Source organism: Phaenicophaeus curvirostris, chromosome 22, assembly GCF_032191515.1.
Source record: "Phaenicophaeus curvirostris isolate KB17595 chromosome 22, BPBGC_Pcur_1.0, whole genome shotgun sequence".
In the NCBI taxonomy this organism is placed as follows: Eukaryota; Metazoa; Chordata; class Aves; order Cuculiformes; family Cuculidae; genus Phaenicophaeus; species Phaenicophaeus curvirostris.
This window is the reverse complement of record NC_091413.1, coordinates 141,106-158,908: the sequence shown is the minus strand read 5'-3', so window position 1 is coordinate 158,908 and position 17,803 is coordinate 141,106. Positions and strand designations below refer to the sequence as shown.

Below are 17,803 nucleotides of genomic sequence, written 5' to 3'. Positions count from 1 at the left end.
ATTCACAGCCGGTGAATAACAATGCGGGGATTGCAAGGCAGTGAGTAACCTCGCAGATGCCCACTTGCTGTTTGCTTATGTCTCCCTTGCTCCTTGCCACACAATAGTTGAACTCAACGTGGCATGAGCCAAGGGAATGGTCTGCCCAGGGAGGTGGTTGACTTGCCTTCCCTGGAGGTGTTTAAGGTGCAGGTGGATGAGGTGCTGAGGGGCATGGTTTAGAGATTGGTGGGAATGGTTGGACTCGATGATCTGGTGGGTCTCTTCCAACCTGGTGATTCTATGATTCTTTGGTGTTAACGTCCCTGCAGCTGATAAGTTCCCTGAGAGCTTTGTGCCTAAAGTCTGCTGAGGATATAGGGCTGGTTGTGTGTTCCAGTTGCCTTCCAGAAGGGTACTTGGTAGTGCTTATCCTGCTCTTGAAGTTGTTGTGAATGTAATAAGCACATTAACAGAGGTAAAATAAATATTTTAGGTAACAGGTACGTGGCTCTTCTTAACTTGGGTAGGTGGTGGGCAGGAAATCTTTCTTCTAGGTCAGGCCTGATGATCCTATGCTTGGTCCAGTCACTGTGTGGAGAGAGTCTCTTATTATTTGATCATGATGGCTCTGTGTGCAGTGTTGAGCGCCCTCGAGCAGGTTCGTGGTGCTGATGTTGGGGTAATCTGGCATGGATTTTGTCTGGTGTTTCATGGCAGTGTATTTGCACTTTTCGTTTGTGGCTTTCACATGCTAACTATTTGTGGGTGACAGTTTTAATCTCCAGCAAGAAGCTGCAGGTTTTAAACACAGAAGCATCTCTTCCTCTGAATCACTTTGTAAGGAAATGAATAGCAGTAAGGGTTCCCATGTTTCAGTGGTGTGCTGCTTAAAATTTGGAATACCTAACACCTTTTCCAAAATTAACCACAACTGGGATCAAGGTGCACACCAATATATAAATAATATAGCAACAGTCTGTGAGCAATTCCGGGTGTGGCTTCTATATGTGATTCAGAAGAAATAATGAGCTGTGTGGATGAAAATAGGCATTTGGGCGGGTATTATGCAAGGTGTGAATTACGCTGCAGGATGGGTGGGGGTCACACCTCTTTCAGCTTACAAATGCTAATCACAAACTCGGCAGCCAGAAATCTCTGCAGTTCTATTTAACAAATATTAATAAGTATAAACTTTGTGTGCTAGATTTTCAGCACAAGAAGCTATGAGAAACAGAAAAGTTGCTTTATGTTTTCAGTTCTAAATTAATGTACCTTCTTTGGAAAGCAAGGTGTCAAGGAAAGAGAAGACTGGGCTATTTAAAAAAAAAAAATATTCAGTCTAGGAACACTCAACACACAAAATCAGTAGGTTGCGTAACTGCAGAGACCCTGCAAACAGATAAAATGATGCATCTTGTTACTTCCATCTCAAATGTCCTTCTTGACAGCAATCTAGTGAGTTTGTATTGAACATACAGCTTGTAATACTATTAAAAGTGTTTATAAGGGCCACAGTCTGTAATCATGAGTAGGATTCCACCATGACAGATGGGGTCATCATCTTCACCCTGAATTCCAGAGAGAACAGTTTCAATGCCATCAGCAACTGCTCCATGCTGTAATAACTGCCCTGCAAAATTGGTGTCTTTGTCCTAGACTGGATGGATGCTTTCCCTTCTACTGCACCCAGACTGTTCAAAAACAAAACCTGGGCTGCAGTAGGAGGAAATGCTGTCTCAGTGAGAGCTCTTCTGCAGTTTCCGTACAGTGACAATTGTTCCTATTGCCGTCTGGGAGTGAATGGAAAACCAATAGTGACAGCAACAACAACAATCACTAATTTTAAATGACTGCAGAATTTAATTACATTGTCAATCAGCATGCTTCCAAATTGGATTTATTTTCTGTTATGATTTATCTTTTACAATGGAAGAGAAAGTGATGGTTGAGAGGTTTTTAAATGACTTCCTATTACAGCTGTGTGTTAGTTCCTGAAATTTTTTAAGAGCCAGTTAGCGCGGAGGAGAAGTTAAGCTAATGGGTTTTTCAAGTTACCGGGTACTAATACAGCCTCTCCTTTAATGAAAAGGTATCTTGAGGCAAACACCCTATCCTTTAGTTACTGGCTAGGCTTGGCTTGCCCAGGTTGATTTGGTAGTCTCAAACTCGCCAAGTGGGAGGTGTTTCATTGACATCAGAGCAGCCAGGCAGCATTGACCCTTACACAGGGCAGGTATGACAGATGCTTCTTGCTGCCACTGGTTACTTACAGTGTGCTTTTACATATAGTATCAACAGTTTTGAGCCTGGGGGAAAGGTCACACACCTCCCCCCCCGCTCTCACCGGCTTCGCTGCCAATCTCATTTCACGGAGGTCTGCTCAATGGATTCTCTGTAGGGCTGGTCTGGATCCAGTCTTCTGTATGTTGCAGTACAACTCCCTTTGTCCTAGGACCCATGGGTCCTCACTAACATGGCTGGGTGTACACAACAGTGCTGCTGAGGCAGGGCAGAGACTGCTGGGGGGTGTACAGCATGTGTACCCCCTTCTTGAACCAGGAGGCTGTGGGAAGCATTGCCTCCCCTTAGGTACACATCTTTCCTGCTTTAACACAAATTCCTTGACTCTTAAAGACTTCAGTGTATGAAGTCATAAGTGCTTTGAAGTGTGATTGTTACCATCAAATCTATGGGGCAAGGGGCTTCCTCCTCAGAGGCAAGCTGTCAGCCTTGCCCAAGAGAGCCCAAGCTCTAAATATTCAAATGTGGCTGTTGCAAAACCACGTTGTGTCCCGACAAGTCTTATGTGTCAGGAGATGAGGAGAAAAGTATCTTCTGGCCAGCACTTGCAAAGCTTCCCCACAGCTCTACAGCCTTATTGAGTTACTTGGAAAACAGAACACAATTTTTGGATCATGTAAACTTTGTCCCTCAAAGCATGGGAATCTAGTATCTAAGAATACATGTGCAGTGTTTCCACTTGCCTTTGTCAGTGACCCCCACTGGCACCCAGAGAGAACACTGGACTGTGGACCAAGTCCTCAGCGAAATCTTATTCCTTTGGAATTTTGAAGGGAAAAATGGCCAGGTTACTTAAATACTGTAAGACTTGCCTATAGATGACTTTCCTCAAACTAAAGAAGCATGCAAGCTCTGTAACCTGCTTCAATGCCTCGCTCATAGCCAAGCAGTTCAAGTCACTGCTTTCAATTCAGGTTCAGTCTGGTTTACTTCAGTTACCGCTACGCTGAATGAGACCTAAAGCTGTACTGTTATTCAGCTGACACATTGTAAGAAAGCTAGCATCACAATGCAGTAATTTTCAATACTCAGGACTGAGTAGACAATACCAAAACTTTCACAAAAGGAGTATGCAATTCTCAGTTATTTTTTCTTTTCTAGAAGCAAAACTGGATGTCAGGTTAAAAGCCTTAAAACTTTTTTGGAATATAAGATTATGTGCAACCATTCAAGACCACAGGTTTTATAAGGTTTTTAAGCTTTTCAGCATTATAAATATGAAAATAGTTTGTACTCAGGGGTAGATCTTATTCTGAGGGAGTAAAAAAATGTTTTGATGCCACATAAGCAGAAAGGGTTTTAGCCCACTGACTAGAGAATGTCCACTGCTAACCAAAATGAAAATAAATGCTGGGAGCATCCTTCTTTTTCCCATCCAAGAGTGGCTGTGCTAGTAAGTTCAGAGTAAATGCTATTGAGGGCAGAACCGAGACTTGAGGGCTTTGGGAATTCAAGTGCTTTCAGGAAAAGTGCAGTCAGTTCAAGTACAGGAACGTAGGCTAAAAAGAAGGGTTCTATGTATCTGGAATGGAGTGGAACCCAGAGGCAAAAGCCAGGAGAGGCCTATGGGGCAGTTGCTTGGTTTTAGACTGGGTTCTACTGGAATGACAACTAGTGAAGTCTGTGCTGAGCCTTGCCATTGACGCGGAATGAGCTGCAGCTTAGCAGTGTTGATCTGTTTGCTGCAGGAGTGATCCTGGAACTAAGACGGAATGTTATTTGGGGGTTAAAGCCACTCAGATTTAAGAAGGTTGCAAGTACCCATTTGACTTTTCCACCTTCAAAACATCGAGGGGGTGGAGGGGAAGCAGAGCTTTCTGTAGGATGAATATTACAGTCAATAGCCTTGCACAGGATTAGATAACTTGTTTATGTTTTGGCAGCCAATCTGCGTGGGTTCTTAGCAGTGTTATGGCACAGCAGGTTTTTACACGCTTACATAAAGGAAGCTTAGCAATCTCCCCAGCTAGAAGAGCCAATTAATTAGGCATTACTGTAAAACTACGTGTGATGTTTTTCCATCAAGTAATAATTCCAAGGATGGTAACTTTCTTTATTCTAAAATAAGCTTATCCACAGAAAATGCAAAGATCTTGGGGTGCCAGGTCAAGGCAAGAACTTATCTGTATATGCAGCTCAAAGTTGTGTGATGCTTCGGATTTTCAGTAACCTTATCCATGTGTCACATACTGCAGTTAAACATAATTGCTTTGTGATGAATGTTTGCAATTTCTTTCTCTTCTTGAAGACAAAACCAAACCAAAACAACTATCCTATGCTTAAGCTTTTTTCATCCTCAGAATGGGAGTAGCTCCTTTTCAGTGACCCTTAATGTTCAACTTAGTTCTTTTTTTTTAACAGGTGATAAATTGAAGATGGGGACACTATTGCCCTCTTTTCTGTACGATGGCACCTAACTTACTGCGGGTGCCGCTAGAAATAGCAGTTATTAACAATGATTGGCTGAATAACAGCCTTACAGGATGTTTTATTGCTAGCACAAAAACTGTAGACATCATGCTACCAGGTAGTAATGAAGGATTAAAATTAACAGTGTGCAGTTATTGAACACTTTTGTAGCAATCTATAATTTTAATTAAATGCAAGTTCAATTCAGCATTTGTTGCACATGTAACATTATTCACTTTGAACTTGCCAGCAAATAGAGAACTCAAATGCACAAGTGCATACACTACTCAATAAAGCAAAACCCACAATATATCATAAATATTTTATAACTTTATTAAACTCAAGACATGACAATATTCAAAATACAAAGTGAATTATTTTTTATTCAATACTGTACACAATGCAGAAATATCAGTGCATTTCTATAGCATGTATTTCACCTTCATTTAGTTTGTACTAAAACAAATAAAAAGTAAGCTTTAAAATAGCTCAAACATCTGAATTCAGCAGTTTAAACTGTAAACAGCTTGTTTATTTCTGTTAGGAGGAACACAGCTTCCATACCTCCACTAATGAGCACCCTTTCTCTTGTGCTTAGCTGTGAGAGGATAAATGTAATCAAAATGAGCATGAGAAACTGCTAGTACACAAATGTGGCACCTCAGTGAACTTCAGTGAATCGCTGAGGCAGAACGAGGAGAAATTAAACAGCAAGAAGCAGCATCTGAAGCAGTGAGAGATGGGACTGACACTGTCCATATATGGAATAATGTTTCTTCTCATACACTTCTCCTCTAAAATACTGAATAGAAACCAAAGCACAAGACCAGCTTGTGCTGTGTTTCTGTATTTAATACAGTCAGAACTTCAGACTCTAGGTAAGCACGTAGTTGTCACTGACTTCTTAATAGTAACCATATAGCTGCTTGTATCCTCTGCCGCTTCTGGGACGCTTTCATACATTCCTAGGATCCAGCAGGAAATGAGGAGCTTAGCAATAGCTGGTCCAAGTCTCTCCTAGGGAAAACTAAACAATTGAGCCAAGTATGTCTAGGAACTGAAAGAATCCACAAAACCTAACTCATTTTAGACGTCTATTAGCGTCCAATTAAGTTGTAAAATAGATTCATCTTTCAAAATGCACTTCCAATTTGCTTGCCAAGTCTTGAAGTGGATATCAGATCTTGCAGTTACCTTCCTACCACGTTGGCACATCCTAGCCAAAGATCCTGGAGTCTGTTCTCAGCAGAGTTACTGTGTGAAAGAAATTTTGGAAAAGCCTGATACAAAAACCATTAACGCATTATCTGCTCTGTCAGCTTTACAAGTGACTCATAGGCAAAGCTAGATAATATTTTTTTTTTTGTTGCTTTTTTGATAACATGACTACCAAAAATGTTCTTCTAGGTAGCATGTAACTGGCCAACTGTGACTACTATCCCTCCATGTGCTTCCATGGAACCTTTGCAGGTTTTTATGCTATATATACTAAGACCAAAAAACAGTCTTAAACATATCAGAGATATGCAGCATAAGAGGACTTTACCATTCACCTTCCAGTTAGTGGAGGACAAACTGGTCCTACTTCATTATCTGAGAACCTTAAGAACTTTGTAACATGATAAAGTTCAGCTCTATGCTGAACAACTGAGCTGAGACTTCTCCCAGAGACTATGGGGAAACCACATAAGACAGGTGTTTTCGTTTCAGATGACCAACTATGTCCATTCTAGATTTTGAGTCTAGTTTTGTTGGAGCGGAAGCAGCTGAGCAGTCATGAGACCAGGACTGAACTTCTGTTTTAGAGCTACTTTCTTCTGCTTCTCTGAAAAATTTCTCATACTTGTCCAAATATGGAGGCCTTTCAGGCAGCAGATAGTAGTGTGTTGAACTGGCCTTCTTGCCGTTTTCAATAATCGGAAGAATGCAAGGGACCCTGTTGGAAGATCCTTCACTGTTTTGTCTTTGTAGAGCTTTGCTGCTGACATACTTAGGATCAGGTGCAAAACTCTGCGTGGGGGGCATAACCCCATTGAGGTATGATGGCAGGCTTTTGGGACTTGGCGTACGAGAATTGCTACGTGACAAAGGTTCTCTTGGGGGCACTTTTGGAGGCCTGTCTTCATCACTGTATGCACTCGAAGCAACTTCTGCTGACCACCTTCTGTAATCTGGTTTGAGAGCCCTTGGAGGTATGGGAACTCTTGGTGGAATCTCTGGTTTATCTTCATCAGAATTCGGAGAAGACCTGTTTAAGTGTCCAGATAGTCTTACTACTGGTTTATTAAGAGATCCAGCTGGCCCAGAATGGGACCTTCGCAAACGTCGATGCAGCTGCTGCGGAGGAGGATAAATACTGGATATGTATCCGTTTAGGCTTTGTGTAGGGTTGGCATCTTCTGGTTTTGGTCCTGTTGGAGTATCAAAGTATGCATAGTTAATTTGTCCACAGCCCCTAAAACTCCTCCGGCTTGGAGCATTGGATTTAAATGGAGGAAGTTCATAATTTTCTAACAAAAAGTCAGTATCTGAGCTAGTCAGGAATTCCACCTCTTTGTCAACCTCATCTGATGTAAGGTCTTCAGAAATCGGCAGAGGAGGTAGTGGCCTGGAGCTACGGTCACTGGAAGATGCAGGCAGAAATTGAATTGGCCAGTTTTTTACTGACATGTGAGGAGATGTTTCTTCAGAAACACAGCCTGTGGTTAATGACAGTTTACTAAAGCCAGGAACGAGATGGTCTTCGTATCTTGAAATCGGCTGTTCATTTTTGGGACTTAGAGGAGGTGGACTGGATTTCTGAGATGGGACTTGGATGCAACTGTCAGCAAAGCTGTGGTCGTTCATGGAAGCATGGTTGGAAGAGTGCCCTAAAAAGGTGAGAAAGCCTTAGAAACACTTATATAACTAACACTCTAGTGCATGACTTTGCCACTGTATGTTTTTAACTATTTCATTCCTTCTAATGCAGCAATAAATAATGTCTGCTTAATGACTCCAGTAGCAAAACATAGCTATTAATAGATCTTTTCTGGTTGAGATTTACAAGTGTAATTAAGAGAGGTGATTACCTTATTGTTTTAGGCCAGTGCTCCAGTTAAATGAGGTAGTTCATGAAACCTCAAGCACAAGCAACAGAACTGAGCGACTGCTACAAAGATCCCAGCAGAGGACTACAACAGAACAAGTGCTATTTTACTAAACAGCCTTTCTGTGAGAAGCATAATGGCAACTCAAAGGCTTCTAAGTACAAGGAAAATGTTGGTTCATTTGTTTTTTTTTAACCTGATTGCATTATTTGTAATGTTTTTTTAAAGTGCGACTTAAGTAGTGTTTCCTGGACATGTTAGCAGTCGTCACCAGAGGGCAGCCTACTCTCTGGAATGAGAAAGCATTCCCATTCTCATTGAAGACTTAAGGATTTTTTTTTTTCAAAGACAAATCCATTACACTACCTAAATACTTGTGTAGTCTTTATACTTACCAATGGGTGGTAAATGTTGCTCCGTTGATGGATTCAAATTATATGCCACTGCTATAGGGTCCACATTAAAGAAAGTACTAAAAAAGAAAAAAGACCCTTTGCTGTAAATAAATTGTAGGTTGGTACTGGTACCAGTATTCTTAATGCTCATCTCATATATTTGAAGATAAAATAGATCAAACTTTAGCCTCACTCACTTTTCAAATCCATTGTGGCTACCCCAGCAGGTTTTCAGACTCCCCATGCCTTGACTAGTGTGAAGAAATCCATTTTTTAATGAGACTCTCATCTCCTGAGCAGCAACTCCTGCAGTTGACATTGTGCACAGCTCTCTGGTGATGTCTCACGACCCTAGAAATTCAGAGTCCTTAACAGGTTTCCCGCAGTTTTCATTCCCTTCAAAGAGAGGACATAAATATCAGAAATGCAAACCGGATGAGTTCATCTCTCATCTGAAATTTCATACTTCAAAGAACTAAATCACTCTGTAAAAAGCCTGTCCTAATACTTGCCAATAAGAAAGCTTTACCAAACTTGTTATTTTGTGTTTGACTGCAAAACTGAAGCACAAGGCAGGCAAGTGCTCTTACAGAATTAAACTCTATACCAGAAAGAAAAATATGTTCAGCAGGTATGTGGCAACTGTGCAGCAACAGCTTCAGTTCTTGTGCATAAACTGCCAGTTATTCAGGCAAAATAAGTTTTTGAGAACAATCTCTCTAACTTTCTAGTAGCCATCTATCTTTAGTTGTGTCTTCTCGCTAATGACTTCATGGTTTCTAATGTAGCCACACGTAATAGCCGAGTCTGGTTTTAAGTATTACCTTCAATAGCCTAGCAAATGGTCTTTGCTCCAATACATAAATTACTGACTACTTAAATCAGAATTCCAAAATTCCTTTTACATAAAGCAGTTGCTATTATTAACAAACTTAACCATTAAGATACTTTAAGCCAGCCTCAAGTCTTGCAGCTATTTCAAACAAATTGGAAATCTGGTGATTTGAAATAGTCTCAGCTTAAACTGTCCTGCTGGTTCTGGATTTATTTTGAATGTGTGAACAATGCTTTACCTGGCCCATTTACATCAGAAAAAAATGTGTTGGCAATTGCTTTATATTGAATAAGTAATTACAGTCCAAGGAACAAGGTGACTCACAGGGCTTTGGTTAGGAAATTCAGAATGGATTATCATGGGGGAAGAGGGCTGGATAGTATAAAAGTAGTCAATATTCTAAAAGCAGGAGAAATTAACTCCAAGACTATAAGCAAAGATGTTTTCTGGGTCTGTGCTTTGTCTACACAAATATCCTGAATTCAGCAAGTACAGCATGGCTTTACATGTCTGTTAAAACAAAACAAACAAACAAAATTAAACCAACCCACCCAAAGCAGTTTAATTTGCGTATCTCTTGAGAATCAAGAATATGACCAGTTTCTTAACACAAACTTCCCTCCTTCTCCCACTACCCCGGAAAGAACAAAATCCACCTAAAGACAAGTCAACCAACAACTGAGGGCTAGCTACATCATAGCTTGACATGCGGTCTACATGTCAATAAAACCCCTTCACAGTGTAGTACTGCAAGAAAATGGGGTAGAGGAACAAGTAATAGCTTATGCTTATGGTAAATCTATTAAAAAATGGACATTCTATGTAGATGTGTGCAATTTTCCTTTTCATCTAAAAAGAAAGATCCATTATACTTATTTGACACATGAGAGATGGGCAGAGTCCTAACCAGGACTGTAAAACAGGTGCCCCAGGACTAACTTGCAATCCAACACCACTATTTGCCATTTTTAAACAATTGTTTGAGAAAGAACAACTCTGCTGTGCTTTTCCAAATTTGAGTTGGGTCTGGCATTGATCATCCAAACAAATACTATACACAAAATAGCTTCTGACTGGGTGTGCATTTATGATGTGCATGACCTGATTGTGTTCTCTTTAAGAACGTGATTGTTTTCTTGATCATGATTACCAATGATCACCCTAATGTCAACAGAAGTGGGATATTTTATTCACTACTAGATACCCAGTGCATTTTAGCCAGGCATTTCAGAACCCCTCTAAACGGGAGATCATTAGCTTTAACAGAAGTGAACAAGGGCCAAGCCAGTGTTCAGTTTGCTCCGGTAGAGCACTGGAGTCAGTCTTCGGCCCTCCTGATTTTAGTAAAGACTATGTTTCTCCTTTTCAGACAATCTCCTTAAAAGCTAGTTTAACCCTGGAAATTTTTGCATTACACAGTTAAGCTGGACCCTTCTCAGTAATGGTTAAATATAGTTAAATATAAATATACAGCCACAGGAACCAATAAGGTATTAGCAAGCGAGTTCAAAATTTCTAGAAGTCCTGTAACAACAGTTCTTCCTTCCAGTTCTGTAAGCGTAAATGGAACCATTGTCTATGGGGGAGCAGAAGAGCGGAGAAATCCATTTGTTGAAAAGACTGAGGCGGTGCAGTGTAACTATAGCACCAATTCTAAAGTTACTTCATCATATTAACACAAATTCGCAAATGAAACATCCATCACGTCTGCTCGTGCTGTACCGAGCTGTGATTTTTGATGCCTCCTATCCTATTGGCAATGAATCTGCAAAAGGAAGGAAGGAGAATGTATTAGTGAACTAAAGGCTAGTGCCTACAAAGGAGCCTGCGCTTCTATTTCAGTGTTTCTTGAAGTCAAATGCAAGTCATAAGTTGAAGAATCACTGATACAGAACACTGATTAGTCAGCAAACTACAGTACTCCACCTCAGCATACATACAAGATCCAACAAGACCATGAGCGAGACATTGATTATGATATAAAAAAAGAGACGGGGGGTGGTGGGGGGTGGCATCGTTGTAGTTTGAGCGCACATGTAACTTGCTTGCTGTGATAACATACGGCCCTTGAAGGGCTTGTTAAGAAGCCCAGCCTCCATCAAGTCCCACGCCAAAACCACTGTCAGTAATTACTATGTCAGCCTTCTGAATGCTGTCTAAATCTCAGTACTCAAGACTGATGGTTGCTCAATTGCCTCTCTGAAATCCCTCTGGAATGCTAAGCTCAACTTCTGAAACAGATTTCAATATTTACATACTCTAGGAAAAGGTAATTTTCAACTCTTTATTTTTTAAAAATAAAACAGACAAATTTTGCAGCTGTAAAACTTGCTTGCTTCTGACAGTAACCTCTTTGTGAATTCACAGAAGGTGAGTTGCCTTGGCATTTCCGTGGGGAGTTGTGAATGGATGGTTATGAAACAGTCCTCCATGCCTTAAGTGAGAAGCATCAAGGGAGGTAAGGCGTGCTGTTTCACCAAGTCACCCAGTTACTTTTTCAGTGGTGTCTAGAGAGTTGGTGTTTATATTTTAAAACATGCATAAGCTTGTTTGAAGAAACAATATCTTAAGAGGGAGCCATGAGGATGTGTCACTGAGGAGTACAAACTCCGTATTTTATACAGTGTGTTTTTACTAAAGCTGAGCAGTGCATATTTAATGAGGCTACTGTTTCCTAGTAATTGGATTTAAAATAAAATTTACAAAAGTCAGTCGTGACTGTTTCCACTGTAACCGTTAACACAATCCTGCCTCCTCAAAGACTTAAGGATCTAAACTTAAGTAAAATCAACATAAAAAAAAAAACATAAGTAAAATCAAACTCTATTTGCTAAAGAAAGTGGACACTATGCAGTAAGGAAGCATTCTGGATCTCACACTTGTTTCTGGTCACTTTGCTTGTCTGGTCCTCACTACGTGTAGATTATGCCACCTGAATCAAAGCATTTTGAGCTCTTTTGAAGATGTTCTGGTTTCAGTGTTATCCAAAAACTGAGTTAGTTTATGCTAAAACTATGACTAGTAATTCATACAGGTCAGACACAAACCAAGGTGATGCAAAGGTCTGTGAGTGCATTAGGAAGCTGTCAACACCGTCCACCATAAGGTAAGGTAACTGCAAAGGAGATGCTTTTTAATCATTCATGCCTCCTCATGTTAACAAATATTAATTATTCTAAATATCAGAGATGAGATTGATCTCTTTATTTTTTTTCTTACAAGACCAAATGTATGTTGAGACTTGAACTGATGATGAATAACAGGATGGTAAGCTGAAAATGGTCAGATGTATCCATGAACAGTAGGATATCTAGATATCAAGGAATGTATATGGGAAGATGCGAGACAAAGCTGAGTTACATAAAATGTCCCAGATACACAGTTTTCATAGAATGCATGGCACCACTTGTGCTATAGCAACAGTAATCCTCTACTTGGAAACTAAGAAGCATTTGCATTTATTTTACTTTAATGTCTATCAGTGATCACAGAATCTTGTTACTCTGTTCCCTACTCGCCCAGCCCCAGTGCAACCAAGTATTTGAGGCAAGTCAGGTTCATAATAAAGAAAGCCTTTCTGGTATGTGCAGTAGACCAAAGCATGCTCTAGAATGTTTCACTTAATGAGTAGGGAGTACAGCAATTTGCTCTACACATTTGTCAGCGCCCAAACTTTGGATGGGTATCATACAGGCAACAGTCTTGACAAGCAGCTTATATACTGCTTGTGAGAAATCGGGGGGGGGGGAAAGGAAGAAACACACCCCTAACCCCTATTTACCACTTTTGGGAGTGGAAGAAATGTGGCTACCTTAAATCGACAACCTATTTTTGCTCACCTTGCCACTACATATCTTTAACAAATCTCAGAAGCAATTCACAGGAGGAGGGGCACATTTTTGCCCTACAAGTCATCTGCTCCAGCTCGCTGTTCCTTATTTGACAAGGTGATGTAATTTCCTTTTTTTCACCTTTGACTTTCTATTTAACGTAAGTACCTGTATTCCAGATTTCTAATGAGATTTGAACAAGGTTAGTTTATATCTATTCTTTTAATAAAGAATTAGATCTTATTTGGTATCTAACCCAATCGGTCAGATACAGGCCTCAGAAGATTATTTTTTTCTATTCATCTATTCTTTACAGTTACATAAATGAGGCATGTTCTTAACTTGAGAGATTTTTCTATGCATTGTCCTAACCAGAAATGGACTACTCTATAGCAGAAAAATTAAGACTATCACCACTTAGTGAATACGACTAAAAATGCTGCTCAAACCATAAGAGGTTGCAAATAAAATTAGTTCTACAGGTATACCCCATATGAGGATGGGTGTAGATTTAAAAGGACATGTTAACAAAACAGCAGATGACAGTGTATTTAGGTCATAATAGTAAACTGTTTGGGAATATAATCCAAGAGCTGCAGTTTGTCAAGGAGTTTAAGTTCAGTTAAAATGTGGGCTACCATTTCACGGTCCTACACAGCAACTGGGTGGAACCTGTAAATTGCCAGTAGAAAACTATTAATTAAATAGCAAGACAATTGCTTTGCCTCTGCTTGCCAGATTTCAGATGCATGCTTAGTATGGTACTTCACCCTCCTGAAAATTTCAATGTGAATATAGCCAGCTTACAGTCAGGAAGTAGAAATTCCTTTATAGCTGACTCAGAGTCATAACCATAGTGTTGGAAATGCGATAAGTTTTAATTCTGTTTTCCACTACAGAGCAGTGAAACTGTTTTCCTCTAAAAGAGTTCCTGTATTGCAGAGGATGGCAAAAGGCTCCACCGCAAACGTCCATCTCCTCAAAGGACAGGGGTTTACGTAAACATTAAGAAATGTCCCATATAGGGAAATTGCGAAGGAAAGAAAAATAGCTTTGCGCGTGAAGTGACCAGCTTGCAAAATGCACTTCCCAGCGCGCCGGTGACGCAGAGCATCGCTCGCCGGCCGCTCCGGCAGGGCTCACGGGTCCCCAGACTGACCAGAGAGACCTTGCCCACCCGGTTCATCCGTGCAGAACGGCGCGCTGTTATCTTTAGAGCAAGCGTAACGGGGTGAGCGAGGCCCTCGGTCCGGGCGCGGGTGTTGCGGGCTCGGCGCGCCCAGCGCCTCCAGCTTTGAACGCCGAGGGCAGGCGCGGACCGGGGGCATTAAAGCACGACGAGACGCTTATTCCAAGCGGCGCCTCCCTACACCGGGGTGCGAGGCGCAGCGCCGACCCGCGGCGCGGGCTTGGCTCTGGGCGGCGGCGGCTCCGGGCCCCGCGCGCCCCTTCCCTCCCACCCCCGGCACAGCGGGGCGAACCGCGCTCCCGCCGGCCCCGCCAGCCCGGTACGGGAGGGCGCCCCGCCGCCATGGCAACGAGCGGCGCGGAGCCGTCACTCACCGCCAGCGCGTCGCGCCGCTCCGCGTGTCCCCGCGCGGCCGCCGGACGCATGCGCCGAGGCGGCCCCGGCACTGCCGCGTTGCGCGCGCGCCGCCCGCCTTATCCTAGGGGGCGGAGCCCGGGCCGGCCCCGCCCGTCGAGCCCCGCGCCGGCTGGGGGCGGGGAGCAGCCCCTCGGCGGCGGGGCGGCTGCTGCCGGTGGCGGTTTTCCTCAGCTTTGCGTTGAAATAAATCCGTGTGCGGCGATCCGTGCGGCGTCTCGAGTCCTTACCCGTAGGAGGGCGATGGCGGACCCGGCTGTGCGTTCCCCGCGAGGGCCGGAGCACGGGGCTCCGGGAGCCGCGCTGGGCCCCCGAGCCCGTTTGTCGCGGCACAAGCGCCGTGAGCCCGAGTGTCGATCGTTTCGCTTTGCGGTGCGGTCAGGTCTTTGTCGGACAATTAACGTCACTGTGGGACTCCCCAGCTCCCAGCACCGGGGGCTGCCGACAAAAGGATTAACAAGCTGTCTGCTGTACGCTTCAGGCGGGAATAGTTACAACAGTGCCGAGAAGGAAGAACGCTAGGTTTTGCTGCAGTGCTACAGACTAGGAGAAGTCTGTCTAGAAAGCTGCCTGGAGGAGAGGGACCTGGGGGCGTTGGTTGACAGCAACTGAACATGAGCCAGCAGGGGCCCAGGTGGCCAAGAAGGCCAGTGGCATCTTGGCTTGGGTCAGAAATGGCGTGACCAGCAGGTCCAGGGAGGTTCTTCTCCCTCTGTACTCGGCACTGGTGAGACCGCTCCTCGAATCCTGTGTTCGGTCCTGGGCCCCTCCCCACAAGAAGGATGTTGAGGCTCTGGAGCGAGTCCAGAGAAGAGCAACAAAGCTGATGAAGGGGCTGGAGAGCAGGCCTTATGAGGAGCGGCTGAGAGAGCTGGGGGTGTTTAGCCTGGAGAAGAGGAGGCTGAGGGGAGACCTCATTGCTCTCTCCAACTACCTGAAAGGAGGTTGTAGAGAGGAGGGAGCTGGGCTCTTCTCCCAAGTGACAGGGGACAGGACAAGAGGGAATGGCCTCAAGCTCCGCCAGGGGAGGTTTAGGCTGGACATTCGGAAAATTTTTTTCACAGAAAGGGTCATTGGGCACTGGAACAGGCTACAGAGAGAGGTGGTTGAGTCACCTTCCCTGGAGGTGTTTAAGGCACAGGTGGACAAGGTGCTGAGGGGCATGGTTTAGTGTTTGATAGGAATGGTTGGACTCGACGATCCGGTGCGCCTCTTCCAACCTGGTTAGTCTATGATTCTATGATGTGGTGCCTCTCTGCAGTCCTGCTTTCTTTTTGGGGGCTTCTTTCAGTCAAAGTCCCCCATTTGCTCTCGCTCTTGGGGGCAGTAAGCGCTCCCACTGCGGCCTAGTATCACAAGAACTGCTACGTTGCTCTGCAAGTGAAGTTTATGTGAGAGGAAGGGAAGAATTATAATCCAGCAGAGATTTGGAGTGTTGTGTTTTTTTTTTCCCTCGGATGTGAAAAATGATGGCGTTCCTCTAAAGCTGGCCTGACAAATTATGCCGATGAGAGAGTGAAAAGAAAGTAGGGGGGAGGGAGGGACAGGGTGAAAGCCACCATAAGAAAGGGGCTAGGCAGACAAGTGAGGTTTTGTGATTTTGATGAATTAGGGCACACTGTGTTAACGGTCAGGCCGCGTGATCATGTGTTCTAGAGACACGCTTAGAGGGGGTAGCAACTAGTGATGGTGGCTTGTGCTGAACTGTACATGCTCAGAGACTTCTTCTGAATGCTTTGCTGTGCTGCTGTGGCTCTGGTCTTCAAGGCTGCAGCTAATTGTTTCTGAGGATGTATTGCATATGCAACATGAGTTACGTTAAGTTTTTAAATTGTCCTGGGGGCATACGTGTTGAGGAGAAAGTAATCTTCTGGGTTTTTTTTAGGTTCTTTTATGTTGATGTACTTCCTCGCTGGTGGTGCAAATGGCCCTCCAAGTTGTTGTGAATGGATGGAGAGGACAAACTTTTATAAAAAAATAGGTTTCAGAATATTGACGTGACTTAGGCAGGACAAACTCCTGCAGTGCCTCCATGATGGAACATGAGGAATAACAGATGATTGGCTTTTTAACTTGTTTGTGCCTGAGAATCTTTGGTCCAGGAAAAGACCATTCCGGCTTTTCCTGTAAATGTTACCCTATGGCCTATGTACCTCTATCAGCAAGCCTGGTTTGGGTAATTTAGGAGTTTATGGGCATGTGATGGCATCAGATTTTTGTCTCTTGCTGTTAAATGACTGTACCCGTAGCCTCTGTTCACTTAAAACCCCGCTACATTAAATTCCTGATTGCTCTACTGAAAAAAAATGTTAAGTAATGGTAGCATTTGTAATAGTTTCTGTGCTGATTTGTGCACAGGAGAATTAGAATTCTGTACTGACAGTTACATTCTCGTTTCTCTTTCTTCTTAGCAATATGAAGTTCTTTGAGGACTCTTAGAACACCTCAGTTCTGTAGGCACGTGTAAACTACTCCTTGCAATTTCCTAATTGCCCTGAAGACTAACTCCTAAGTAATCTTGGACATCCTGCTTGGTTAATACTAGTTAATAACCAGTGTGCTAAGAAAAGAGCTTGGGTAGTATTACAAGACACTTTAAATCTATTTGCACCCTGTCTTGGAGATGGATAGCAGACTTGTCTGTTTTTAATAAATGAAATGTCTTCATTATGTGAAAAAAGGACTTTAATTTGTGATATTCCTTTTCATTCAAGAATTCCCTTTGCAGTAGGAACCCCTATGATACTGGATGTCTTTTGATTGCAGTTGTCCTGTTTCTAGCTTGCTTTGTACCATATGCCTTTTTTATGATCTCAGTTCCCTAGATATTGCCCGTTTTCAACACTTAAAAAATTTCAGTCAGTCTTTATTTTTAGAGGAGAAAGGCATAAATCTAAGCAGCAGCTGGAGGATTGAAAGGGAAAATTTCTTTGCGAAGCTAGAAAGTTACGGAAGTGACATTTCATATTGAAGGCTTAGCACGGGAAGTAACAGATAGATTTTTGTAATGTAGAATGTCAGATACAGCTTTTGCACAGTCATTTTGTAGATTGCCATGATTTCTTTGGTGAGCCAACTTCTATAAACAATAACTTTGTTTTACAGTTGCTGCTGCTGTTTTATTGCTTAATCCCACTTATTCGTGGCAGCTGCTTTTGAGCAGGAAGTTTGTGATATTTTTCCGTGTTTTCTGGTAGGCGTGCCTCTAGTCTGGCTAATTCAAAAGGGAACGAGTAGCTTAAACATTTTACTTTTTTTTCCCTCGTTAATGACTAGTAAAGGAAATGGCAATAAGTCACCAGAGAGGAGAAGCTTTTCTGAAGATGAGTAAACGCAGTGCAAATTGGATGCTGTGGTGC

At 42.8% G+C, this 17,803-nt stretch overlaps 1 protein-coding gene across 1 annotated transcript; it reads right to left on the bottom strand.

Moving 5' to 3' along the window:
• Positions 1-5,002: 5,002 nt before the first annotated feature.
• On the bottom strand, positions 5,003-14,495 carry ERRFI1 (ERBB receptor feedback inhibitor 1). The gene is made up of 4 exons (XM_069874735.1): positions 14,405-14,495; positions 8,374-8,572; positions 8,177-8,253; positions 5,003-7,562 (listed from the first exon to the last, which is right to left on the bottom strand). The coding sequence occupies exons 2-4, from the start codon at positions 8,493-8,495 to the stop codon at positions 6,364-6,366; spliced, it is 1,398 nt and encodes a 465-aa protein (XP_069730836.1). The 5' UTR covers positions 8,496-8,572; positions 14,405-14,495; the 3' UTR covers positions 5,003-6,363.
• Positions 14,496-17,803: the final 3,308 nt, after the last annotated feature.

What these genes read in the sequence shown, in the direction of transcription:
- ERRFI1 (XM_069874735.1), bottom strand. Translation starts at nt 8,495, where the DNA reads ATGTCAACTGCAGGAGTTGCTGCTCAGGAGATGAGAGTCTCATTAAAA. An exon ending in AGCCACAATGGATTTGAAAA is followed by an intron (nt 8,254 to 8,373) that starts GTGAGTGAGGCT and finishes TTTCTTTTTTAG; the next exon opens with TACTTTCTTTAATGTGGACC. An exon ending in GCAACATTTACCACCCATTG is followed by an intron (nt 7,563 to 8,176) that starts GTAAGTATAAAG and finishes TCACCTTTTTAG; the next exon opens with GGCACTCTTCCAACCATGCT.